The 25,975-nt window shown below is 36.5% G+C and overlaps 1 protein-coding gene across 2 annotated transcripts in view; it reads left to right on the top strand.

Annotated features, from left to right (window-relative positions):
• The window catches only part of TTC17 (tetratricopeptide repeat domain 17), an 89,114-nt gene that overhangs the window by 25,937 nt on the left and 37,202 nt on the right, over positions 1-25,975 (top strand). For both annotated transcript variants that reach the window (XM_037522433.2, XM_037522432.2), the window contains exons 6-16: positions 2,485-2,594; positions 3,666-3,810; positions 4,215-4,354; positions 5,775-5,935; positions 7,343-7,455; positions 9,316-9,462; positions 10,802-10,917; positions 11,073-11,238; positions 12,322-12,399; positions 12,535-12,759; positions 17,372-17,558. In XM_037522433.2, coding sequence (XP_037378330.1) covers positions 2,485-2,594; positions 3,666-3,810; positions 4,215-4,354; positions 5,775-5,935; positions 7,343-7,455; positions 9,316-9,462; positions 10,802-10,917; positions 11,073-11,238; positions 12,322-12,399; positions 12,535-12,759; positions 17,372-17,558 — 1,588 coding nt within the window. The remainder of the gene's footprint in view (positions 1-2,484; positions 2,595-3,665; positions 3,811-4,214; positions 4,355-5,774; positions 5,936-7,342; positions 7,456-9,315; positions 9,463-10,801; positions 10,918-11,072; positions 11,239-12,321; positions 12,400-12,534; positions 12,760-17,371; positions 17,559-25,975) is intronic.

The raw sequence follows: 25,975 nt of genomic DNA, 5'->3' as shown, positions 1-25,975 counted from the left end.
AATATGAAATTTAAGCAGATACCTGAATGTCAGGAAAGAACTGAAAGTCCAAGCTCTTAGAAGAGCGTTAGGCTCTGCAGCCTCAGTGAGCTCAGTGTGTATTAGTCAGGTCAGTCTGATGTAGGGGTTGGGGGAAGAAGAGGAATCCAGCCCAAGTCCCCACTTTTTGACCTGAGCAACTTGAAGGAGTAGAGTTGGGGTTGGAGAGGAGTAGGTAAAGTTTTGCTTTGGCCATGTTAAATTTGATAAAGAATAATAGTTACAAAAAAAAAAAGAATAATACTTAGGGAGTATTTATAGCATTGGTACTGGATTAGCTCAATGAGGGGCACACATTTAGCTCAATGAGGGGCAAGCACCAGCAAAAGAGACCAAAATTGGTGTCCAGAAATGTGGTTTCCTAAGAACTAAGGGAAAAAGAAAAGTGTGTAAAAGAAGGAGAGCGTAATTAGTGTGACATTTGAGCACTTACAGATTTGGGGGAGTGCTTATGAGAATTCTTACAAAAGATTTCTCTCTGAACATTTATCTTTCTCTTACCTTCAGTTTACTCTGATATGTAGAGTGGTCTGCTTATTGTGGTGCTTTCTGTATTTCATGTAGAATTTTTCATTGGTCTTTCTCCCAGTTAATAATGTAAAGTCTGAAAATAAGAGATGAAATCAAAGCATTTATTGATTTGAAAGAAAACTTTCTCAAAAAGGAGACAGAAATTGTTAACTGTTAATTGCTAAATTCAATTGTTAATTGAAATTGCTAAAATTGTTAATTGCATCAGTCAAAAGTCCTACTCTCCTTGAGGATAGAATATAAGTCCTATGTCTGTTGTGAAAGAATATCGTACCCCTTTAGCTACATATTGTGCTAAAATTGTTAATTGCATCAGTCAAAAGTCCTACTCTCCTTGAGGATAGAATACTTAAAGCATGATTAATGCAGAACTATACTTAGTGTTTATTCTTAAAAATCACATCTGAAAAGAGTTGGTCCTTGTAAAAATGCAAACATTTAAGTCTATGAAAGGAAAAGTGAAATTTTAAATTTAAAAATTCAGTGCTGTTTTTATAATGTATCTTTTGCATTTTTATTTTTACACACCTTTTGAGTTAAGACTTGATTATTTTCATAGGATAATTTTTAATACTGGAATTGTGGGGATCAAAGGGAACTCACGTTTTTAAGATTTTTTTTTAACATATATGTTGGAAATTGTCCCCAGAAATGCTTTACTCACCTAACATTTTCACAGTTAATATCTCAAGTTAATATGGAGGATAGCTAATGGTGAGTATTGGCATTCTTTTACATTTTTGCCAATTTGTAAAGGGAAAATTTTATCTTTTTAACTTCTGTTCTTTAAGTTTTATATCATTTCCTTTGCTAGTTACCACTGTTTCAAATTTTTGAATTTTCTGTGTTCTTGACCCTGTGTGCACAAGGCTTTTTGTCTTTCTATTTAAAGTGTTATGAGCTTTTCATAAAACTTTGGCTCTCATATATATTTTTTTCCTAGTTTACCTTAAATTTTACTACTTGTTTTTTCTTTTTTTTTTTTTTTAAAGATTTATTCATTTATTTCATACAAGAACTGGAGTACAGGCCAGATGCGCGGGAGGGTAAGAGGATTCAATAGAGACAGAGCAGGGAACAGAACAGTCAGACTGAGGGGAGCAGCGGGCGCGACAGGAGAGTTCTGCCATGCCATGTGGGACCCTCGCCAGCCAGCCGGGATCAAACCAATGCTGCTGAGGCTGTGGACAGCTTCACAGCGCAGCACTCAACCACCTGCGCCACCAGGGGAGACCCTAGTTGTTTTTTCATGCAGATTTTGAAACCTCCTTCCCTTGAGTTTAAACTTATTTACATTGAATTTTGGGCATGATCCATTTTAATGTTTTGATCTCTATTTTGCTGAAATTCAGTATATGTTAGAAGATGAAAAATCTAAGCCACAAAAGGAGCAGACCTATTTGAATTTCTGTTTAACTTGCCTAGATAATATTATATATACCAAAGATTCGGTATTTAGCATTTTGAGGACTGGAATTAGATTGTGAAAACACATGAAAAAATTATGAATAAAAATTCATCTTTCACAAACTTAATAGGAAGTTTGCAATATGTTAATTTCTAGAATTTTAAGTCAGGACAACTGACACTTCTATCAACGTTAGGTCCATACTTTTACAGTCCTGAAAGGCCTGATGAGTTGTGAGCACTTGATGGAGTTTTCAGCTTTATTTCCCTCTCAGAGCAATAGCACAGAATTGGAGGTTTCTGCAGCTTCATGCACTTGCTCAGCAGATGAGCAGGAGACTCTTGCCAGGTGTAGTTTGTCCTCTGCCTAACCACTGCTACAGTTAGTCTTGCTTCTCTTCTTCTGGAATTTCAGAAGGGACAGAGTAGTAAAGTAGCTCATTTTGAACATTCTAAGTTAAACCACCTTGAACTATACCTGATTGATCTCATTTTGTTAATTTCTAGAATTCTTCCTCATGGGTACTGTATAATATGGCTTCATTTTACTGGAGAATAAAGAATGAGCCATATCAGGTTGTGGAATGTGCCATGCGAGCACTTCACTTCTCTTCCAGGTAAGGTTCCTCCTCTTCTGGGCCTTCTGGCTTTCCACATAGCTCAGGACTGTTACAGTAACAATTCTTAGGAAGTCAATAAGAAAGCATGGCATTGTACTTATACTCTCCTCCATCCTTATTCACAGAAATGAGTCCCATCATAAAAAAATGAGGAATTCAGAGGGATAATTGAGTAATATACTTAAGACTTTCATTAAGGAAAAAGTACATAACATGGACATCCTCCAGTTGCTTGAAATATGAATACAAGGACCTCATCTGGAGAAATTATGATAAATTAAAGTTTTTCTAAACAGAAGCCCTAAATATATTTTTAAAATCATAAAATGTTGGCCAGAGTTTATTTTTGTACAAAATTTGTAGCTATCTTATTAAGTACCATGAGTAGTGTAAAAATGAAACATGATTTTCTTAAATTAGTATGTACTTATATCTATACGTATACTCAGAGTTGTATTCCTAACTCAGTAACTTTTTTTTAATAGCCCAGGGGTCGTTTATTTGTATTACACCTGTCATGCCAGGTATCTATAGAACAGGTTCCACCAACTCTGGTTCCTTCCTATTGGTTTTCACCAAGTGTGCTTCTCTGAGTGGAGCGGACAGGTGCTTCAGCTGAGCCCATACCTTCTTTGGCTTCCTTTACATGTTTCAGGAAGCTATCTTAGCTCTTAGAGTGCTTAACATGCCCAATATAAACATTAATTCTCCTGGCAAGAATCTTGCCCTTTGAATGTTTACAACAATGCTAACTGAATAGACTCTTCCACTGTCGCCATGGTAATATGCCGTTTTGATCACTGTCCATCCCCTGGATGTCTACACTATCACTGTTCTCGTTGATTCACAAAGGAGCAGTTGCATGTTTTCTAAAAGGTCTAAAGAACATAGAGCAGGTGCCTGTCCTTTGTGTCGGCCACTTTGGTATTTATTGGAAGAATGTGGTTTTGGTTGAAAGGCCTAAACTCACTAAGCTTGAATTTAAATTTCCCTGGTCAAGTGCTTATGCATAATCATGAAGGACACTTTTCTTTCCTAATATTGATTGTGCCTCTCCTGCTCTTTCAGGCACAATAAGGACATTGCCCTGGTCAACTTGGCAAATGTTCTGCACAGAGCGCATTTCTCCGCCGATGCTGCTGTCGTGGTCCATGCAGCTCTGGATGACAGTGACTTCTTCACCAGCTATTACACTCTGGGAAATATATATGCAGTAAATGCAACTTTTTGTTTTAATGAGTCAAACCAGTTGCTATTTATCTTCCTCTTTTGGTCTGAAAGAGAATGAGAAAGAAGGAATTTGGGGGAAAGATAACCTCAACACGATAATATGTCTTAATTGACCTAATCTCTTGACAAAGAAATAAATTAATAGGAGTATTAAATTTCTACAGCATATACCTCTTATGATAGCAGCATCTTCCAACTAAGCCATCCTGTATAATATGCATGCCTTCATATCATGGAAATTTGTCCACAGTCAAAATAATGTTGAGTGCAAAGTAAGCTGTAGATGTCACCTCATAAGCCATTAGGGGGTTGGACAGATGTAACCAGGCTGTGGCTAACGTTTTCCCCCCTGTGTGTATATGTGTGTGTTTGTTTTTGTCTCTTCAGATGCTTGGGGAGTATAACCACTCAGTGCTCTGTTACGACCATGCTTTACAGGCCAAACCTGGGTTTGAGCAAGCTATAAAGAGGAAGCATGCCGTGCTATGTCAGCAAAAACTCGAGCAGAAATTGGAAGCTCAACATAGGTAATAGGGAAAAAAATGTCACTGCGGCACTAGCACCATCAAATCTTAGACTAGACCTTTGTAGGGTGATGATCAGTTCTGATTTCTTCCTTAGAATTAAGAAAAGCACCCCTTCATTATTGCCTGTTGACTCCCTTTTCTCCAAATCCAGGAGGTTTAGCACAATTTAGTGACACTGTAGGGGACTCTCTTTAAAAGCCTGGATTCCAGAAACTAGAGAATGTTTGCAGTAAATGCTGTCATTTAGCTCTTTAAAATTTTGACCATTGATTACTTTTATGATTCAACTGGAGTGGGGGAAAGGGTGCTGTCATATATTCATGCTATTGATTACATTTCTCTTTATGTACAACGAATCAGTAAAATTTCCGGCACAAGATATTTCATCTTTATGCCTTTTGACTCCTGCAGTTGGCCTATTATGTCAGTTAAGTGACATTATTTGAGAGACATTATTTGGCCCACATTGACGCAGTAATGGAATTGTGTTGTACTTGGTTCTTGAAGTATGCGTCATAAGAAAATATATTGATATTTCCTTCTGTGAATAAGGCCAGTTAAGAAACTTCACACAACTCAGAAGTGAATTGCTCATAGAATTAGCCTTCATGTTTCGAGTATGCTTTGATTATTTGAGCTTTAAATGGAGATTTGGAACTCATTCAACTTTGTATTTGCTTGTTTCCCAATCTGTCCATAACATAAAGTGAAAAGAATGACAGTTTCTTTCTTTATACCTAGTTATACCTGATCAAAACTTGCCTGGCTAAACTTCTTTTGATATTGACCTCTTAAGAATTTTTTGATTCTCTCTTTTGTATTCTGTACAGATTGCAAATCTCCATGTGTTATAGTATACAGGCAATAATGATTTTTGTAGGTAAATGTAATCAAGCAGATGATTTATTGATATCAAGTAGTAGAGAACATTCCTTTTTATGCAGAGTTTCTATGGTTTTTCCCAAAATCTAGACTGAGAAAGCAAGGCACTATGTTCCTTATTCTTAACGTTGTCTTTAGACAGAATCAGAGGGAAAGGTGGAAAAAAAGTCTGTAGAAAGGCTTTGAATGTCAGTAGAACTAAAGCAAACTTTGTGGAGGGAAGTAGAGTTGTTAAATGTGTAGTTTTAAAGTATGTTGTTGTTTCTCTTTTTTGACACTGAAAAGTCCAACACATCATTTAAGTCAAGATATATATAATTAAGGGAGAATTTTGCCCCCAGGTTTTAATAAAACAATAGCATTTATTTAATCCTGTCATTCTTGAACTTGTGGTACAGTGGCTGTATGTTAAAAGGGAAAAACCTAGCAATTTTATTACCGAGAGCCAGAAAATTAGACATATAAGTGGTTTTAAAAATTCCTAATTGTAAAGCTCTATAACTTTTTCCTGGTATTAAAATAAAAAAAAAATGTTAAGATCCCTCCAGCGAACACTGAATGAGTTGAAAGAATATCAAAAGCAACATGACCACTACCTGAGACAGCAGGAGATCCTAGAAAAACATAAGCTGATTCAGGAGGAACAAATCTTAAGAAATATCATCCATGAGACACAAATGGCAAAAGAGGCACAATTAGGTATGTATTCATCCCAAGTAATTGGAGCCAGTCAAACACTTTTGGCATGCTTACTTTCATAACTTTCTTGTAACCATAAAGTGGTGTAAACTTGTGCTTATGACTTCCCTCAATCGTAAAATCTAGAGTCTTCGCAGTGGGTATGCCAGCAGGCCTGGGGATCTGGCTTGGTCCCTCTTGCTTTTTTAAATTCACATTTTAAAGTAAAAACCAAAGCTTAAAAAATAAGATCATCCTAGGAGTCTCCTGTGTTTACCCTCTGTGGCCTGTATTGTTGCTTCTCCAACTTTAATATGCACACCAGTCTCCTGGAGATCTTGTTAAAATGTAGATTCTAATTCAGTGGGCCTAGGGTGGCACCTGAGATTCTGCCTTTCTAACAATCTCCCATTTAAAGTTTGATCTAAAAACACACAGTGAGGAATGCAGCCCTGCACAACTGGCACAAGCCAGGTACCCTAGAAACAAAACACCCAGACACTTCAGCCAACACTGGTAATATGGCTAAAATTCCCTTTTGTTTTTTTAATCCCTTAAAAATGAACACTTTATTTTAGAAGTAAGATTTTAGGCTGGAATATGTCTCAGGCAGGAATTCTTAACCAGGCTCATGGGTTAATTTTAGGGACTTTCAAAATCCCAAAATTATATGCAGAATTTGGCATATGTATAGTTTGTTTTTGTTTTTGTAGGAAGAGGGTATATGGCTTTTATTAAAATCTCTTACAGTCTGTGTAACCCAAAAATAGAACCACTGCTCTGGAGGAAGTTACTGTCACCAAAGATTAGTGATTTGGTTATATACATAATGTTTCTTTTCTGATTAAACCTGAAATTGTCGAACCTTTGACAAGTTGGCATCAGAGAATAAATTCATAGACTCCCTTAAGTTACACCCGTGTCCTTTGATGCATACATGAATCTGGAAAGCTTGAATCTTCACTGTGACCATGGTCTGTCTTAAAATGCACCTAACAAGTTTTCTTTGCTATTTTGAGTGTAAAGAGTATGTTTAGTCCTTGGGATTATTTACTGCTCAGTCTGTGCTGAAATGCAGCCATGTTTCTTATTTACACATTTGAAACAAATATGGTATATATAAAGCAAGTACTCTCTATAGAGATAGCTAAAGTCTGTTAAAATTATGTAACCAGTAGATATCGCAATCAGAATGTTATTGCCAGAACATACCTCATTGATTTTCTAGTATCCCCTTTGTTTAATAGGTGGAGAAACTGAGGTTTCTTTAGAATGATTTGATTTCTTTAATCATTAATGAAAACTCACTTGTTTAAGTGCCCCTGTGTAAATATTCTGCCAGGCTCTGAAGAATATAGTTGAAACTAAGAAAATCTTGTTGGCATCAGTGTTCTTTCTTAACAATTGTAATTTCCATTCTTATTCCAGGGAATCATCAGATATGCCGTCTGGTCAACCAGCAGCATAGTTTACATTGCCAGTGGGACCAACCTGTGCGCTACCATCGTGGTGATATCTTTGAAAATGTGGACTATGTTCAGGTCTTTTTCTTAGTCTCTTCCAGTTTTCACAAACTTCCACATGTCTCAGAATAGTAACACTTTTCTTTGCTTGATTCTTTGTATATTTGAATTCTAAAATATGTGACTGTCAATTTAAGGTTTTAAATACCTGTTATAAAGTCAGATTTCATAGAGTGCACTCAGTTACTCCATGAATGGCATTATTTTTTCCCAGGGTACTCTCTGTATGTGTGTATTCAAATGTATTTCATTCTGTTCTTTACCATGAGAGCTAGAATTGCACTGTTATCACTATTTAGCGCAAAGCCTACATCCATCCCCTTAAAATTTAAAATTGGGGAGAGTAGCAATGCTCTTTCTTGAAGTCATCAGTCCATATATGTTGCCTCAACCAAAAACACCATCAAAATGATCATTGTCAGCAGAAAACATGTATTAAGCACCAAGGTGAGCATGTTTTTTGTTTTTGAATCTGTATGTATGCACACATATGCATGTACATATACACAAACATTTTCTCTTTCACACACACAGACATACATACAAACCTGGGGTGTCTACTTGGGAAAAAATAATATTTAAATATAATGATACCAAATAGCATATACTTGGCGTTGATATAGTCAGTAAGCACAACCAGCATTCCATCTGTCATCCAAAAGGACATTGGAAATAAGGTAACCCATTATACCCTTAAGCATAAACACAGAAATTTCCAAAGGTAATCAGTTAAAATAATTGAGAGATCAGGATAGCTTCTATAGGAGAAAAAAAAAAATCATAAAAAATTAGAACTCTTTAGTGTGAAAACACTCAGACTGCATTCGAAAGAGTAAGAAGCCAAACTTCAGAGAACAGTTAGGAGGGTAGTAATAGAGACCAAAAGCTTCCTATGATTCTTATGAACCATCTCCAGCAATATCCCATGGTTAGTTTACAAGAAGCTTAAGGAGGATCAGACTGGCACCCACTGGCACCCACTGGGATCTTTGACTTATATCCAAGCATTTTAAGGTGAAAAAGAGACAGTGTAGAAATGAAATAGACTGAAACTTGTTGTAACATTTGGACATCATTATGCTCTCAAGACAGACCACTTGGAAGATTGCCTCGCACTGGGGTAGTTCCCAGTATTATATCTCCATAAACCATATCTCCACTGGAGAGTGGAGGAATCCATTCCTATTCATAAATGCATAAAACTACAAGTTCACCATATTCTTCCTTTTTTCTTGTGTCTCTCCTATTGTCTCCCATCCTGTTCCATCTCCTTATCTAACTAGGTTAAACAAGATAAAATACATAAAGCAGTTAGATAAAATAAATAAACAAGAGCTCTGGTATCTTGTGAAAATACCAAGCATTGTTTCACCTTGGTTTGAAGAAAGTCTGTATGCCTGTGATCTCCTAGTTTCTCCTTTCACTTCTGAAGCTTTTATTTAGAACTGATTTGACAGTAGTCTATATAATGCCTAAATGTCAGCTATATTAATCCTTAAGTTCCCTTGCTTCCACCCACAACACACTAATTTTATGGTGATTATTTTAGCCTACATAGGGGAAGGGAGTAATGAGCCAAACTTCTAAAGCAGCTAATCATTACACTTAAACTCAATCATAGGAAACAAATACAGAACAAGAAAACAACCCATGCCATGTCTCTCATTCACCAATCGCAAAGCTGACTGAAGTTTGCTAACTGTGCTTTATCTGTGTGAAAATGCGGTGGTGGCATCGGAGGATTAAATTGCCTCATTACCAACCTACTTTCTGACTTCCTGCCAATTTTGAGTATTCACTAACATTGTTGGAGTTGAGTCAAATCTTAGTCACTACTCCTTTTCTTCTTCCAATTTGACTGAACTTTTCGTTTTTTAGTTTGGTGAGGATTCATCAACCTCCAGTATGATGTCTGTCAACTTTGATGTTCAGGCAAATCAGAGTGATGTCAGTGACTTGGTCAAGTCTTCTCCCGTAGCCCATTCTATCCTCTGGATCTGGGGCAGGGATTCTGACGCATACAGGGTAAGTGAATAGAGGATAAAGAAGGAGTTTTCTCACACAGACAAGAGCTCTTAAAGTAGCGACCTTCAACATCACTGATTAACGTGACTCCTAAGTCTGTTCTACTTAGTTCAGCAAACATGTATTAAACTTCTATTAAATGGAAGGCGTTCTACTGGGTAGTAGATAAGCAACAAAGGGTCTGCCTTGAGTTATTCCTTCCAATCAGGTAGAGGCGATATGAACCCTAACAAGTTTCTAAACTTGACTTCAGTCTATGCTTGTGTATATTTCATGTGTTTAATCATCATTCTTTCATTGACTTCCCAACTGTACTATGCTGCTACTAGGAATTTAGTATACAAGTCCCTGGTAAACAAGCTAATAAATGCACATTTCTGGGCTCACTGAGAAATAATGGTATGCTAGTCAATAGGTATGAGGACACAGATCATGTATTTTTATTCACTATTAAACTTTTATAATTTAATCAAGTTTTTATCTTGCAGAATGAATACAGGCATTTAAGTTTCATTATATGTAACATATTGGGTGATTGGGAAAGTCATGACATATTTTTTCTATTTTTCAAGCAAAAATGCATCGTGACTTTTCCAACAACCCAATAAATTCCCCAGCGTTTTGTACCTTAAGCTTAAGGGATATAAGTTTAGTAAGCCTCTTGTATGTGTTATTTACATTTATAAATATGGACATTTTACAAATCAAGAAACAATTGTTAAATTTTGGCATTGGCAAAGAGAGGGTCTTCATTTAGGAAAGGTAGTTTTCCATATCAGTTTTAGAAACATGTATGCTTTCAGGTGCAGATCACAGACTTTACCTTAAATTGGCATAAACAAAAGAAAATTTGCCACCTCTCACAGGAAATCCAGGGAGAGGCAAATGGCAGGTTTGCTTGGTTCCATAGCCCATTTTTTTTTCCTATTCTTCAGTCTGCCACTTACAGTATTGGTTTCATCTAAAAGTACATCTTCCTCATGGTCAGAAGATGACAACCAGCAGCAACTGGAGCAATATGGTTTTTATTCCTATGTAACAGAGACTGAGACTGATTTTTTTCCCCAGAGCCCTAAACTAGCCTCTCCTGGTGTCTTGACACAACTGGCTTGGGCCTGTCCTACCGTTTAAAGTCTGTAATGAAGCAGGTAGAATTACTGACTTGGACTAATAGTTTTGCAGAAAGAATATTAAAAGAAAGAATATTAGAGAACCTGCAGTGTCTACATTTGTCTTAAAATCCTAAATTGTTCTGTTATCTTAATATACTTACATTCTTTTAAAAGTTCATTTAGCTTGTTGAAATATTTAATCCAAAGAAATTTTCTTTCTCTGTTAGGACAAACAGCATATTCTGTGGCCTAAAAGAGCAGATTGTGCAGAAAGCTACCCTAGAGTCCCTGTTGGTGGGGAATTGCCAACTTATTTTCTGCCTCCAGAAAACAAAGGACTCAGGCAAGTGCTGATGGATTTGGAAAAACACTTGATTCTGCTTGATTGTCAACTGGCGGTCTTTGAGAACACCAGGCTTGGACTTGAAAGGTTAAGTCTTAATCTTGAAGTCACCCTGACTTTGAAAATATGAATCTTGTTCCTTTTTCTTGTACCAGGATCCACGAACTCAACAGTGATGATTATTCTTCAGAAGAAGAGGGCCAAACCCCTGACTGTTCCATAACTGACTTCAGAAAAAGCCAGACTCTGTCCTACTTAGTCAAAGAATTAGAGGTCCGCATGGATCTGAAAGCCAAAATGCCAGATGACCATGCACGAAAAGTAAGATTCGCTTAGGCTGATATTAAATGCCGTCCATTCACTCACACGCCTCTTGGATGGAACAAAAATTAGATAGAAGGCAGTTGTTGAGCTTTAAGTTTATAAAAATGCAGGATAGGATTAAAGAATGTCACTGAGAAGTCTGCCATTCCATTGAAAGCATGCCAGGAGGGTGTTCCTTGGCTCTCTGTTTACATAGACCCCTGGGCTCACATTTGCCTTGCCTAAACCACATCACCAAGCTTCCAGAAGTTTGGATAAGTTGGATGTTTGGAGGTTTTCTTTCACTGGCCTTGTCAAACCTGCTTTGGCCTTTTATAAGATCGTTAGGACTCTATGAATTTGATAACCATTTTGCAAACATTGTGAATAAATTGTTAGACTGTCTTCTTTCATTCCTACTAGGATCTGTTCCTCTCAGGAAATTTTTATTATATACTAAGTATAAATTCTATCATAGATACCATTTCAAGGAGACTGATGAGGAAAAAAATGACCATTTTGCAGAGAAAACATGCCATCACAATAAGATTCTTTACGACATTTTAAGACTAAACTGTTGTTGCTGAACGTTCAAAAAGCGTTTCCTGTGGCAGAAAACATTGTGTTCCAGGCACTGTTTGGAGTGCTAGGAATACAAAGATATATAGACCATAATTCCCACATTAGAGTCACTCACAGTTACTTAAATGCCACAAGATCATAAACTAGATTGAGGAGCTGGTGGCTTTCCATCTAGGAAAAGGCATATTTTTACCCCATCAGGTATTGCATGTCTTTTGAGTCATTTCTCTTGGATTCTGGATGGTTAGGCTAAATTTAATGAGAGTTTCGTAGATCACCTGGATATGTGTATGGGGGTATATATATCTTTCAACTTTTTAATTAAAGGTGTCTTAAGACATACATGTAAGCAAGTTAACACCTATTGATATATTGATGACCTCATGTTACATACATGATTATAAATATCTGTTCATATTAGCTCTTCCTGAGGAGCGTAGAGACTACTTTGTAGAATTTTTTTTCAAAAGTCTTTCTTGTTATTTTTAATGGCGTTAATCTTCATTTTGATGTTTTCAGATTTTGCTTTCCCGTATTAATAACTATACTATTCCAGAAGAAGAAATCGGGTCTTTCTTATTTCATGCTATTAACAAGGTAAGTCATCTACTTCAGATATTTGAAATTTGAAAACTTACTAATTGTAATAAAAGTTTAAAAATATGTATTAAAAATCGTGTTTAGAACAAGTATTGTAATCTTTTACTAACTGAAGTGTTTGGATTTTTTCAGCCAAATGCTCCTGTCTGGCTGATTCTCAATGAAGCTGGACTCTACTGGAGAGCAGTAGGAAACAGCACCTTTGCTATTGCTTGTCTTCAGAGGGCTCTGAATTTGGCTCCACTTCAATACCAGGACGTTCCTCTTGTTAACTTGGCCAACCTTTTGATTCACTATGGTCTTCATCTTGATGCCACTAAGCTGCTACTTCAAGCTCTGGCCATCAATAGCTCTGAGGTGAGGCTTTATGTTTCTTTGTAGCTTCATATTGTACACCAGGCAGCTCAGATTCAGAGTACCATGTGTGGTTTTTTTCCTAGGGAAGGCATAGAAAATCTCATCCTTTGTTTTTCAGAGTAGAATTTGCATATTTTAAAAGAGAGCCTGGAAAAGATTTGGTATTGTTTTAATTTTGATGTGTTACTTTAAATGAGTAAAATCTACAATTCTATTGCTATTTTTTTTAGGAAGTTAAACTAGAATGACATAGCTGCTAAAAACAGACTAAATTTTTTGTGTCAGTCTGCAACCTCTGTTCTTTCTCTGTTCTACTCATGACAGCATACATGGTGCTTAATACTACACTGTTTTACAACTTCATAGATAACTTTATACCAACTAAGCCAGAGCACAGTTTAAAGATTGTTTTGACAACACTCGACTGATAATCATGCCATGAACTTCCCACTTGCAGCCCTTAGACTTAGGTCACTATTTGGTAATTAAATTGCTCTATTTCATGGTTTCTAAGATACCACTTCTTTTTTTTCTTTCACACTTTAACATCTCTGAAGTCAGGTTGTTACAATTGATGACCTTTAAGGTTTAATGCTATAGTTATAAAGATGTAAGTAAATTGCTTTTGTGCCTAGTAACTAAATGTTTGTGTTTCATGCTCAAAAAAACTTTTTAAAAGAAGTGTGCCCAAATGCTTTATTTGTGGCATCCCAAAACTAATTTTTTTAAGTATGAAAAGAGAGTATTATATGAGTAATATTAAGAGTTCACTTTGAAATACAAAAAGCTTATAACTGGATTTTAAGTAAAAGTTTACAATTTTTATACAATAGCCCAAGTTGCCAAAGAAGTGCATCAGATATTTATCAAGCACTCACTTTGTGCTGTGTGTGGGAACAGATGCTTTATATGGGTTGTGATAGTGGACACCCAAGTGGCAGGTTCAGCACAACTGTATTTCCCTTCATATTTCTCATGCTTTGCTTTCTATTGCCACCAGCAAGAGAATTTGGCAGTAGTCTTCTGGAGGAAAAAGAGCTTTTTTAAAGATTAGTTGCCTTTATGTGAAAATTAGGCTGAAATTTTTTTCACAAATTTATTGATTTACTCTTGTTTACCTAAGTATGTAATTTGGTGTACAACTTCCTATCTCCGTAAGTGTGTGTGCTTCACTCACCCTCCACCAAAGCTCTGTGTCAATGCCCTTATCCCCTTTTTACCCCTTCCTCCCTGCCTTTTCCTCTGGTAGCCACAATATTTTGTAATCTAAGAGTTATTTTTGCTGTGTTGTTTCTTTTCTTTGGTTATTTAGTCAGCAAATGAGTGAAATTGTTTAGTAATGGTCTTTCACTTTCTGGCTTACCTCACTTAGCATAATTATCTTAAGATCCACCCATTTTGTCCCAAAAGGCACTATTTCATCTTTTTAATAATTGAGAACATTGCATATATATTCCATAATTCTTTATCCAGTTGTCTGTCAGTGGACTCTTAGGTTAGTTCCATGACTTGACTGTTGTGAATAATGCTGCTGGCAACATAGGCCTAGAGAAATCTTTTCAAATTAGTGTTTTTGTATTCTTTGGGTAAATATCTAGCAGTGGTATTCTGGATCATACGGTATTTCCTTTCTTTTTGAGGAATCTCCATTCCATTTTCAATAGAGGTTGGACCTCTCAACATTACCACCAGCAGTGGATGAGCGTTGCATTTTCTCTGCAGCCTCGCCAACATTTGTTAATTCTAACCTTTCCAATAGAAGCCATTTTCATAGGGGTGAGGTGATATCTCATTGTGGTTTTCAATTGCATTTCTCTTATGATAAGTAAAGTTGAGCATTTTTTCATGAGCATGTTGGTCATCTGAGTGTTTTCTTTGTAGAAGTGTCTGTATAGGCCTTTTGCTCAATTTTTTGATTGGGTCATTTGTTTTTTATTGTGGAGTTGTTTGACTTCTTCATATATATTGAGAATTAACATCTTGTTGGACATGTGATGTACCAATATCTTCTCCAAGTCCTTTTTGTTTTTATGGTGGTTTCTTTCAAGGTACAGAAACTTTTTAATTTGATGTAGCTTCATTTGTTTGTTTTTGCTTTTATTTCCCTTGCTGTTGGAGTTGTATCCCCAAATCCATCTCTGCAGTTGATGTCCAAAAGTTATATTGAAAATTTTAGTGGTTTAATACTGTGGTATTGCAACAAGAATAAAAAGATAAAGCAATGGGACCTCCCCTGGTGGCGCAGCGGTTGAGCGCTGGGCTCTGAGGCTGCCCGCAGCCTCTGCAGCAGTGGTTCGATCCCCGGCCACGGGTGAGGGTCCCACAAGGCGTGCAGACCTCTCCTGACACGCCCACTGCTCCCCTCAGCAGTGTACTTCGGTCCTTCTGCCTACTCTGCTCCCTGCTCTGGCTCTGGTGAATTCTGTCACCCTCCCGCGCTTCTGACTGTACCCAGTGCTTATATAAATAAATAAATAAATCTTAAAAAAAAAAAAAAAGATAAAGCAGTGGGATATCGGTAGATATTCCCAAATACACCCCATCCCTTCTGTCCACATTTGGAAGTATTTCCTTGAAAGTTTTCCTTCTATGAAAATATTTTAGTGTTGCAACTCTACTATACCAGTAAGTTTTAAATCTTACTATATATAAAGAAATTTTTATACATAGCTTTTACAGCCTTCAATTTAAATGCTTATAGGAAGTTTTGATGAATTAATATATTTCAACCTACTCCTCTGTTGTTGGATATTTAGGTTGCCAAAAGTGCTTAGCTATTTCTCAGTGATGGTTTTCTGTATAAGGCCTTCCTGTAGTCCAGATAAATTATCTTTAGAAAGATTGCTGGCAGTGGAATTAAGCAGGAATGAGAATGAATCTTTTGATGACTGTTATAAAATGCCAAACAATTCTCTGTGTGTGTGTGTGTGTGTATTGTCATACTCAAGGTCTAAAAATATTTGTTTAATCTGTATCTTCACCAAAATTGATCAGTTAAAATAACTGCTAACTTTTATAGATTGCTAACCAGAGCCAGGCACCATCCTAAGCACTTTACAAGTAATAACTTATGTAGTCCTCACAATAACCCTATGAAATAGGATTTACCCATTTGATTGATAAAGACACTTAAAGAGGCTTGCTGAAAGTCATTGAGATTGGATTCGGACTTAGGGAATCTGGCCACAGAGCTCACATTGTTCAGCTGTGTTACAGCACCTCTGAATTGACATTTGTAAAACAAGTTTACTTTTAAAAATGGCACTACTCTTTATCTTTGAAGTAAGGACTTTTTAAGTAAAAAACCTATATATATACATTTTTTCTGGTTTTCTTAGAATTTATTTTATACAAATTCTCTAGACAATAGCCTTTAATTCCATGTTATGTCAAAAGATCTTCTCTCTTTTGTCTTTTTATCTTAGTTTTTAAAAGTTACCTTTAAGTTTAACCCTCTTTTCCCTTCTGACTTCTGTTACTAGAATTAAAGTAGCCTCATAAGACGTCTGAAAATAATTACTTCTGTTCTTGTTTTTGTGGCTTATGTTTAAATAGTTGCCTCTCAAATATACAAAATTGTACTTTTGTACTTTTCCTATGTTGTCTTCTCATTGTTTTAGATTTTACATTTATGTCTATGATCCATTTGAAGTTAAATTTTCTTAGTAATGGGAGGTAGGGATCAAAGTTCTATCCAAATAGCTATCCAGTCATTCCTGCACAGTGACTTGACAATACCATCCTTTCCCCATTAAATCGCCTCTCACTGTTGCTTTGAACTTCAGACTTCTTTATCCAAGAATATGTCTACTTGGATGTATAAAACACTCTAATACTAAAGGCCAAAAACTAAACTCCTTAATGTTATTCCAGTTTGTTCTTCTCAGTCTTTCCCATTGTTCTGCTCAGTCTTCCCCTACTAGTCAATCTAGTAGCTCAGGGCAAAACTTCAGAACCATCCTTTGATACCTTCCTTTTCTCAGGTCAAACTTGATCTGTTAGCTAATGATGGTGATTCTAGTTTCAAAATATACCAGCTTTCCACTATTTATACCATCTCTACTGCTATCTGATCCAACCACCATTCACTTTTATTTGGATTATTTCAATAACCTTACTCATTTCTCTGCTTTTTGCCTTTGTCCCCCTAAAGTCTGTTTAAAATACAGCAACCAGTAAGATCCTTGTAAAAAGTCAGATATTGCCATTTGTCTGGTCAGATCTCTGCAGTGACTTGTCAGGTAACTCACAGTGAAAGACAAGAATTTGTAGTGGTATAGAAGGACCCACGTGGCCATGGTACATTGACCTCATCTCCATGAAATCACCCTTTTATTCATTCATGCTAGCCTCACTTGCCTCCTTGCAAGCCCATAAATATGCAAGTGTACATTATACATTTTATGTATTTTTCATCATTGTTTAAAAAAATTAAAAATAGATTTATATCTGTTTTGCAGTTTAGAATTGGCATATGTAAATAAAATGCACAGTTAGCCATAACTTCTCTGGAGTAATCAAAAACAACCAAGAGACATATACAGTAATGGTTTTTAAATTCTAAAAAAATAATAATTAACATTTTGCTGATTTTTTTTTTTTTTCTTTTCAGCCCCTGACCTTTTTGAGCTTGGGAAATGCTTACCTTGCTCTGAAGAATATCAGTGGGGCACTTGAGGCCTTTAGACAGGCTTTGAAATTAACAACCAAATGCCCAGAGTGTGAAAACAGCCTGAAGTTGATTCGCTGTATGCAGTTTTATCCTTTTCTGTACAACATCACCTCTTCTGTTTGCAGTGGTAAGCAGCTATTAAATGCTGTCAAAATAATGAGCTCAACCAAGATTCCTATCTGATCCACAGAACGCAGAAAATGAATTTCTCAGTCTTCCCCAAGGATTTTATATAATAAGTATAAATCTTAATATAAGACAAAGAAATTAATTCATTACTTCCTATATAGATGTCTTTAGTTATTAGACTTAATTCTCTCCCAGAACACTCATTAAGAGAAAATATGTACAATTGGACTGAAAAAGTATGAGATTTATTTTTTTTTCTCCTTAAAATCTTTGGTGTTTTTTATAATGACTGATATTAATGGTAAAGGATGTTTTTTTTCTGCCCATGAAGTCAAACGGTAATGAAATTTGAGGCAGTTTTTCTGTGCTTGTTTACCAAAATACAGCACCTTACCTTTCAGTGAAAGTGATCCAGACCTTTTCTTCACCTTTAAAAACAGTCAGCTGACATTAAATGGTTTCTCTCAGCTGCCTTCTACTTTCTGCCACAGCCAGGAGTATATATGCATGTGCATAAGTGTATCAACCTGAGTCAAAAAACAATTAAGTTCGTATCTAAACTTTTGTGGATTCCTCAACTAGAACTGTCTCCTCTAAGAGTTCCAAGACGTTTGGTTATTTACTTACTTGCTAAACAATTTGCACAGTCTAAGCTAGAGTTTTTGCACGAATGCTGTGGCCTGAGATAGTATTCTAGCAAGGCAGTGGAGGCTGGGAGCAACCAGTGCAAGAGCCCCACAGACTCATGTTTGCAGCCCAGCTCTGCCCTCACTGCCCTTCCAGTCCCAGAAAGTGTCCATAAAATGAAAGACAAATCTATCTCATATATTTGTTGGGAGGGTTAATGAGATCCTTATCACACAGTAGGTGTTGAGTAAAAATAAGCCATTAGAAATTCATAATGAATACAAAATACTCAAACTATATGGTGCTAAGTCTTATGGGTCTTTATCTTCTTACTTAATTCTAGAAGGTATGTTGTGTTCTTTAATTTTTGTAACGTCTATAAAGATAGCCTTTTTAAACAGGATTTTCTTTTTTTTTTTCCAACAAGCTGCTTATACTGGTAGAGTCTTTTAATTTCTCTACCTATTGTCATCTCCCTCACCTCTCCTGATTTCTTTGTTATTGGAAAGAAGAGTTTTGTATGTATATAGTACCCCCTTTCTACAATGCCTTTCCCATAGTATTATTTTACATGTTTTTGCTTAGTGTTTCAATTTTTTGAAATTTATCCTTATTTTGTGTCACTCATGTCAAGAGAGGAAATTCCGTTGTCTTGATTTTTCCTCCAGAACCTAACTTCAAATAGTGTAGGAAATTAGTAATTTGAAGCAGATCTTTCTTAAAGTCATAGTATATGAAGCCCACAATGTCCCAAAAATTACTGGTTCTGATACAATGAAAGGAAATAATTTGACTTTTACCTCTTTCAGAGAAAGCTCATTGATAATACAAACATTTGACCTTTTTATTTTGTAATTAACTAGTTTAGCAAAAAATCCGATGTCTACAAACCCTTCAATAAATACTAGTACCTCCTAATGGAAATGCATGCTATAGCATTTTCTGGGTTTACAAAGTCATTGACAGTACTGAGATAATTTCAATATTGAATCTTTCTTTGACCATGTTTTTGCATTATTTATTTCCACAATAATCTTGTTTATTCGCAGTTAACTTTGCTGAGTTCCAGCTTTGAAAGCTGACACTTGAAGGAAATAAACACCTCTATTGAAACCATGAGTTTATATTTGAAAACTAAGCAATTGCATCTACTCCAGTTTTCTCTCAGCTTTACTAAACAGTTGATGAAAACAAAAAGACAAAAACTTGTGAATAATGATTAACATTCTATACCATCAAGATCAAAACTACTTTGGAAAATCTTTTTAAAATAATTTTTCTGACCACTATTACTGATCATCCACAAATTATTTTCTTTAAAGATCCATATTAGTAACTACATTTATAGCAACCATAACATATGTCTTGGGTGATAGGAACTTAATGATAATAAAAAATTTCATGATGTTTCATGTATAAGCATAGAATTTTTCACACAGATTTTCAGTTTATGTTTTTTGGAATAGCTACACAGGTAATATATTCCTTTACCTTTACCTTTGAATACTGATTTGATCAGCCTAAGAACTTTACTCACAAAATTTTCCTACTTGTAAAGTTTATAACTAAAAAAAGGGGTGTCAGAATTCTTTATCTGCAAATTTTCCCAAACTTTTACTAATCTGGAAATAACTTTATTGACTGCCATTTGTTAGGTGCGTATTTTCTTATAGCAGCTGTTTATTATCATCATCTATGTACTTTGAATAATATTTAATAAATTCTTTTCTTTTATTGCCACCACAATTTCAAGGATGCTGGAAAGGAAAACTTTATAGGTTGACTTTTTTTAAGTGTCCAGTCTTGAGTCTAATAATCTTATTGGAGAAACTAGTGCTTCATTTTGATTCAATATTGTATTTTGGCTGTTTTGAAATGCTATTTGTCCACAACTTGGCATTTTGCAATTTGATTTAACTTAAATAGAACTGAATGGGTCTCTTTAACAAACTTGCTTTTCACTAATGGCATACTTGACAGCTTTTAAAGTAAAATGGATCTATTAAATAAATGTATAATACTTTTTGAGTATAAGCAAGGTTGCTTAAGTGTTCAGCACTAAAAAGGAGAAAAGAAAGGGGAAAAAGCTAACAGAATAAACTTCATGAAACAATAATAATTACCTGTTGTGATCAAAACCTGAAAATACTAATCTCTAATATTCATGATAGTGAAATTTATAAGCATTTATTATACAAAAATATTTTCTAACACGTTCATCCTTCACCTTCACTATTTGGAAATTAAAAAATTTTATCTGGCAAAGATATTTTTGACTACTTAAACGTCTATATTGTCTGTCTATTATGTCTCTCATAAATATAATTATACTTTATTTTTAGTATTTTTTTCTTTATTGAGGTAACATTGGTTTACAGTACTGTATATGATTCAGATGTATGTCACACACAACGCCTACCACCAAGGCATCCCTACTCCTCTATCATAGTCTATTGTGCCCTCTCCATTCAGTATTATTTTTCTTATATTAGAAAAAAATAAGAAAAATAGTAAGCTTTATATTTGTGAAATTTCATTTACATGAGATGCTTATAGGTATGCTGCTAACAGTGGGGTTGATATTTACCAAATGCATTTAAGCTATCAAACCCAGAATTTCTGAACACTGGCCTTAATTCACTGAGATACATCCCCACTTAAAAATATTGACCCAGATCTTTAGAAATTGTGAATAAATGTTTTATAGAACTCAGACTTCAATATCTGGGTAGCCTTCATTTTTCAGTTGTTGTTGTTACAAATTTCTCTATAACATGTTTTGAAGCTTTCACCACTTAAGAAAAAAATAATTTTCCAAGTCATGTAAATGAGCTTTGATGTCAGCTCCAATATGCAGAAGAATTGACCTGTGTTTTTTCACAGTGTTACTGTATTTAAAGTATCTATCACCTAAATCACATCTCCTTTTATAACTTGTTTCATTGTCTCTAGTTTCATTTTACTCTCTTCAACCTTATTTTCTATAGATTTATAATTGTAGGTTAAAACAATTTTACATGAAGTTCAGATTTTGAGAGGGGAGGGGAAAGAAATTTGTATATTCTGCTGCCCTCCAGTGGGCTAGCCAGCTTATGCTGCCTGCAATTAAGGACCTTTGATTTATCACATTTTTCATAAGAATTAGTGGATAGCTGCTTTAAAAATATTTATATACAATTATAACAACCCAGTTTTTTGTAGTATTTTTAATAAGTTGCTGCCATTTATTTCCATGAAAAGAATTTAAACTTTGGTTCATTTATAATAGATTTCAAAATTCTGTAATGCAGGGATATCCTTCAGCAAAGCCAAATGTAACATTCTATATTAATAAATGTCTGGATATATATACATATATATTTTTTTACTGAAAAGAGCTTTTTCTTCATCATTTGGCTAGCAAATAATCCTCTGACAAGCTCTTTGTATTAGAGGTGGGGATACGAAAAGTTCTTGTTTTGTGACTCTAGAAGGAAAGGTTGTTCACTTAAGTCAAGAATAGTCCATGGAAGAGCTGAGACTGTTTCTGAGTTCTCTGTCTTCCAAGGCCATTGTGGTTCCCACACATAATTCTTTTATTCCCAAGAAGTCATAAATTATCCTATTGCCATGACTGAAAGAATTCAAATTTGTAGGTTCTTGAGGCATTTTATCAAAGTGGTAAAATCACTACACATTTTATGCCATTCCTCAGGAGAGATTGATACATCCCCGTATAAAACATGAGTCTTATCATGTTAGTCATAGTAAATCCTAAAGGCACACCTGAAATGATCTCTTCTCTGCTTTAGCTTGTCCCCTTGGTCTCTTCCGAATTTTGCATCGCTAGATTGCCACACAGCCTTGCACCCACACCGGCCCTGTTGGCCACATTTGTGTAAGCTCAGCAGCTAACATTTATCTCTTGAGAGTCTCAGCATTTCACTTTCATCAACAAAATGGGTTGGTGACTTTGTTTTTCACCACAACCTGAGGCAATAGGTTATGGTTTTACACATGGTTTTTTCTAGTGCTTTTACACATCAGCCTCTGAAAGATTTCCAATATGTTTAAATGCTTCTTGGTTTTTAATATGAACTTTTTGTCTGATGATAAGAAATTGTTGTTTGTTTATATTTGAGCAAGGAGCCTCTTGGCCCCTGCCTAAGATCTTGCCACAGTGATCCTCCAGTGATTATAGATTGTTAACCTCTCTAAATATTATTTAAGAAAAGTGAACTTTGGTACTGGATATAATCTTCTAAAGCAGTAGATTGTTTCTTTCAATGAGAGGAACCTGGGTGTGACTTATTTACTTATTTGTTCATTTAACTGATACCTTTTGTGTCCCAAGCACAGTTCTAGGAACTGAAAACCAATAGCAGAACAGTTCCAGGCCCTGTGGAGCTACATTCTGGTAGAGGGAAGCAGAGAGCAGGTAGTTAACATGTTTGTGTGTTAGAAGATGACTGCTGTGGGGGAAATGGGAGAATCGGTTGAGATTTAAATTGCTTTGTTAATGGAGGCCCCGTTGAGAAAGTGACATTTGAGCAAATGCTTGGAGAAGGTGAGGGGTGGGCCATGCCATCATATAGAACGAGAGCATTTCAGGCAGAGAAAATAGTGATTGCAAAGGCTTATTCAAGGACTAGCAAGAAGGCCTGTATGGATGCACTAGAGTTATGGGAAGTGACAGCAGAGATGAATAGGAGGAGGGTAGAGCCACATCGTCTCTCCCTTGCAGACATTCTGATAATTTGAACTATTATTCTAAGAGAGAGATGTATGATTTGAAAGGTTTAAGCAGGAGAGAAAATATGATCTGATTTACACTTTAACAGAATGCCTGTGGCTGCTCTGTGAAGCTGCTTGTGGTGGGTAAGGACAGAAGGAGGAAGACTCGTGAGGTTGCTGTTTCAGACATATAGCTGAAAGGTGGTTTCATTGGTGCCCGCAGCATGGGAGGAGGGAAGGTGAGAAGCAGTCATCATGTTTGGGATATATTTTAAAGGTAGAACCAGTGAGACTCTATAGAGGGCATGTAGAAAATTAAAGAAGTTGGTGGTGACTCCTAAGTCTGGTACTCTGGCAACCAGGTGTTATTTAATGAGACTTTTTAATAACTAGGGGTAATAATAGAAAGCCACAGAGGAAGGGAGAAAAACAAGTTTGTTTTGGTTGTGTTCACTTTGACTTGCCTATTCAGTGTTCAGTGGAGGTGATATGTAGTCATTTGGCTGTATAGGTGTACTGATGGACAGGACAGCAAAACCCAGGCTAGAGATGATCATCTGTATGTCATGGGCATATGAATAGTTTTTAAAATGACAAACTTGGTTGCTGTTACCTCATCGATAGCATAAAAAGCAGAGTAGGTCAAAGATTAATTCCTAGGGTATTCCAGCCAACATTTTGCAGTCTAGAAAAGAAAGGACAGTAAAAAAGTAGCCAGTAAAATAGGAAACTAGACAAATGTTTTGTCCCAGAAGCCAAGTGAAGCAAGAGTTTCAGGAAATGATGGAATCCTTGTCGTAACATATGTACGTATCTTGAGAGGTAGACTCGGAGGAACACAAAAGAGTAAACCCCTGGATTTAGGACCAAGGAGGTTGTTGGCAGTCTTGCAAAAGCCAGTACAAAATGGGTTGTGAAGCAGGTGAGGATGTGGGAATGACCAGCAATCCTTTTCAGGAATTTGCTATACTGAAGAGGAGAAAAATGTGATGGTCATCAGAGAAAATGTGGGATTGAAGATAGTTGTTTCCAGTTTTGTTGTTCAAAAAATGAAATGCATTGCAGCCTGCTTCCATAGGAATGATACAGTAGAGAGGGAGACTTGAAGATGCAGAAAAGAGAAACTGATTATAGCAGCAGCATTCTTGGATAGGAGGCAATGAGAGCCACGTGTAGGACTCCTTACCTAGGAGCAGGGACAATGTAAGGATAGGTGGGGGCATGTCCAAAGGCTGAATGGTGAGATTTCTGATTGTTTCTTAGTGATATAAGATGGGAGTTGTCAAATGAGAGAGAAGAGTGGAGGGGTGCTGGAGATAGGAGAAGATGGAAAACAACAGGCTCTGTCTTTTTTTCATGATCATGGTCTGACTAACTGCGTACTCTGAGCTCTCTGTAATGGTTAAGATATAGATTGGACTTAAATGGCAAATTAGCTGATATTTCGAGTTTGAACTACTAAGAATACCTAGTAATAAAGAGCAATTAACTTATTTCTGTCCAGTGTTTACCCAGAATGCTTGCCCATTCAACACACATGTCTAAATATAGATCTACTTTTAAGGTCCATAGCTCCCAAACCATGGAGGGTGCAGGAAAAAGGAGTAGTTTGATCCAGTAGAAGCTGACATACGTAATAGGTAGCCTTGATTTTCTCACCTCCTATCAGCACTGTTTTTTGTAAAAGCTACAAACAAATGTTATTGTTGACCCTCACTTAAAAAGTTACATTTGTGAGTAATTCTGGAAGAATCTGTTGAATTTGTTTCCCCATCATTTTTGCATGAAACAAATTTCCCTACACTGAAGTCAGCCAGAGATTCAAATTAAATCACAAAAATAATAAATAACCACCATCACTATGACAGTTAATTTTCTTTTTTTTTTTTTTTTAAAGATTTATTTATTTATACTGGGTACAGTCAGAAGCACAGGAGGGTGAGAGAATTCACCAGAGCCAGAGCGGGGAGCAGAGCAGGCAGAAGGACCGAAGTACACTGCTGAGGGGAGCAGCGGACGGCAGGAGAGGTCTGCGCGCCATGTGGGACCCTCCTCCGGTGGCCGGGGAGCAGCCGGGGATCGAACCGGCGCTGCAGAGGCTGCGGGCAGCTTCGCAACCCAGCGCTCAACCGCCGCACCACCGGGGAGGCCCTAATTTTCTTTCTTGGTCAATGTAGTTTCCACATGGAGAAATCCGTTGGAGTAAACTTTCAGTGAATGTTTCAGTTCCTTTGTTTAGAGATCTAGCCTGATTTTTCACATTCCTAGAGGAAGTTAGAGCCGCCACGAGCGTGGATTCCATCACGAGAGTCCTTTCTTGCTCGGTCTGCATGTCATGTGTCTGTCTCAGCTGGCACTGACTTAGCTCCCTTGTGCTTTAGTCACTGAAGAGAAGGCCACATGAAAAGAGACCAGATTTCCTGCCAGTTCACCTATTTCTCCTTTGAAAGGAGCCAGGAGACAGATCTATAGAAGCCAGAACAGCTCTGGGTTCCTGGGCAGAGCAGAATCCTTACCATGTGAAAACAGAGTGGTCCTGGCATAGAATTAATCTCCAGAACATGTAGGAAAAGGGAAATACACATTTTCTTTTTCTCTTTCAAACTCACTTCTGACTGATTCAGCTCACTAGGAGGGCATGCCGATGTCATCCTGAGTTTGCCAATTTCAGGCCTTTAGTATGGCCTGTTTTCTGTCTGGCATTGTACTTTAAGGTCAATCATTACATAACCATGACTTTAAAGGCTCCTGCAAGGATTTTCACTGAGCAATCGTTGCTGAATGAGAACGTGCCTTAGGAGCCATTACTTCAGTCAAAATAATTCCTCTTATCTCTCCTAAGGAGAGGACAACACAGGGCAGAGGATCTGAGCCATCTTCACTTGTCTCTTGGGTACAGTGATATACCCTGAAACCTCAGAACCTAGGTTTCACTCAAATTCTAGTTCCATATGCCGACAGTAGCCTTGATTTCCTTAATGGCATATCCCAAGAATCTTCTCACAGTAGGGCCGATGCATATCTCTCCATTTCAAATAAACAGCATAGACACAGAGAAGTTGATTTGCCCGTGTT

Source organism: Talpa occidentalis, unplaced genomic scaffold (assembly GCF_014898055.3).
Source record: "Talpa occidentalis isolate TD23 unplaced genomic scaffold, MPIMG_talOcc4v2.1 talOcc4.3, whole genome shotgun sequence".
In the NCBI taxonomy this organism is placed as follows: Eukaryota; Metazoa; Chordata; class Mammalia; order Eulipotyphla; family Talpidae; genus Talpa; species Talpa occidentalis.
This window is presented reverse-complemented; position numbering and strand designations above follow the sequence as displayed.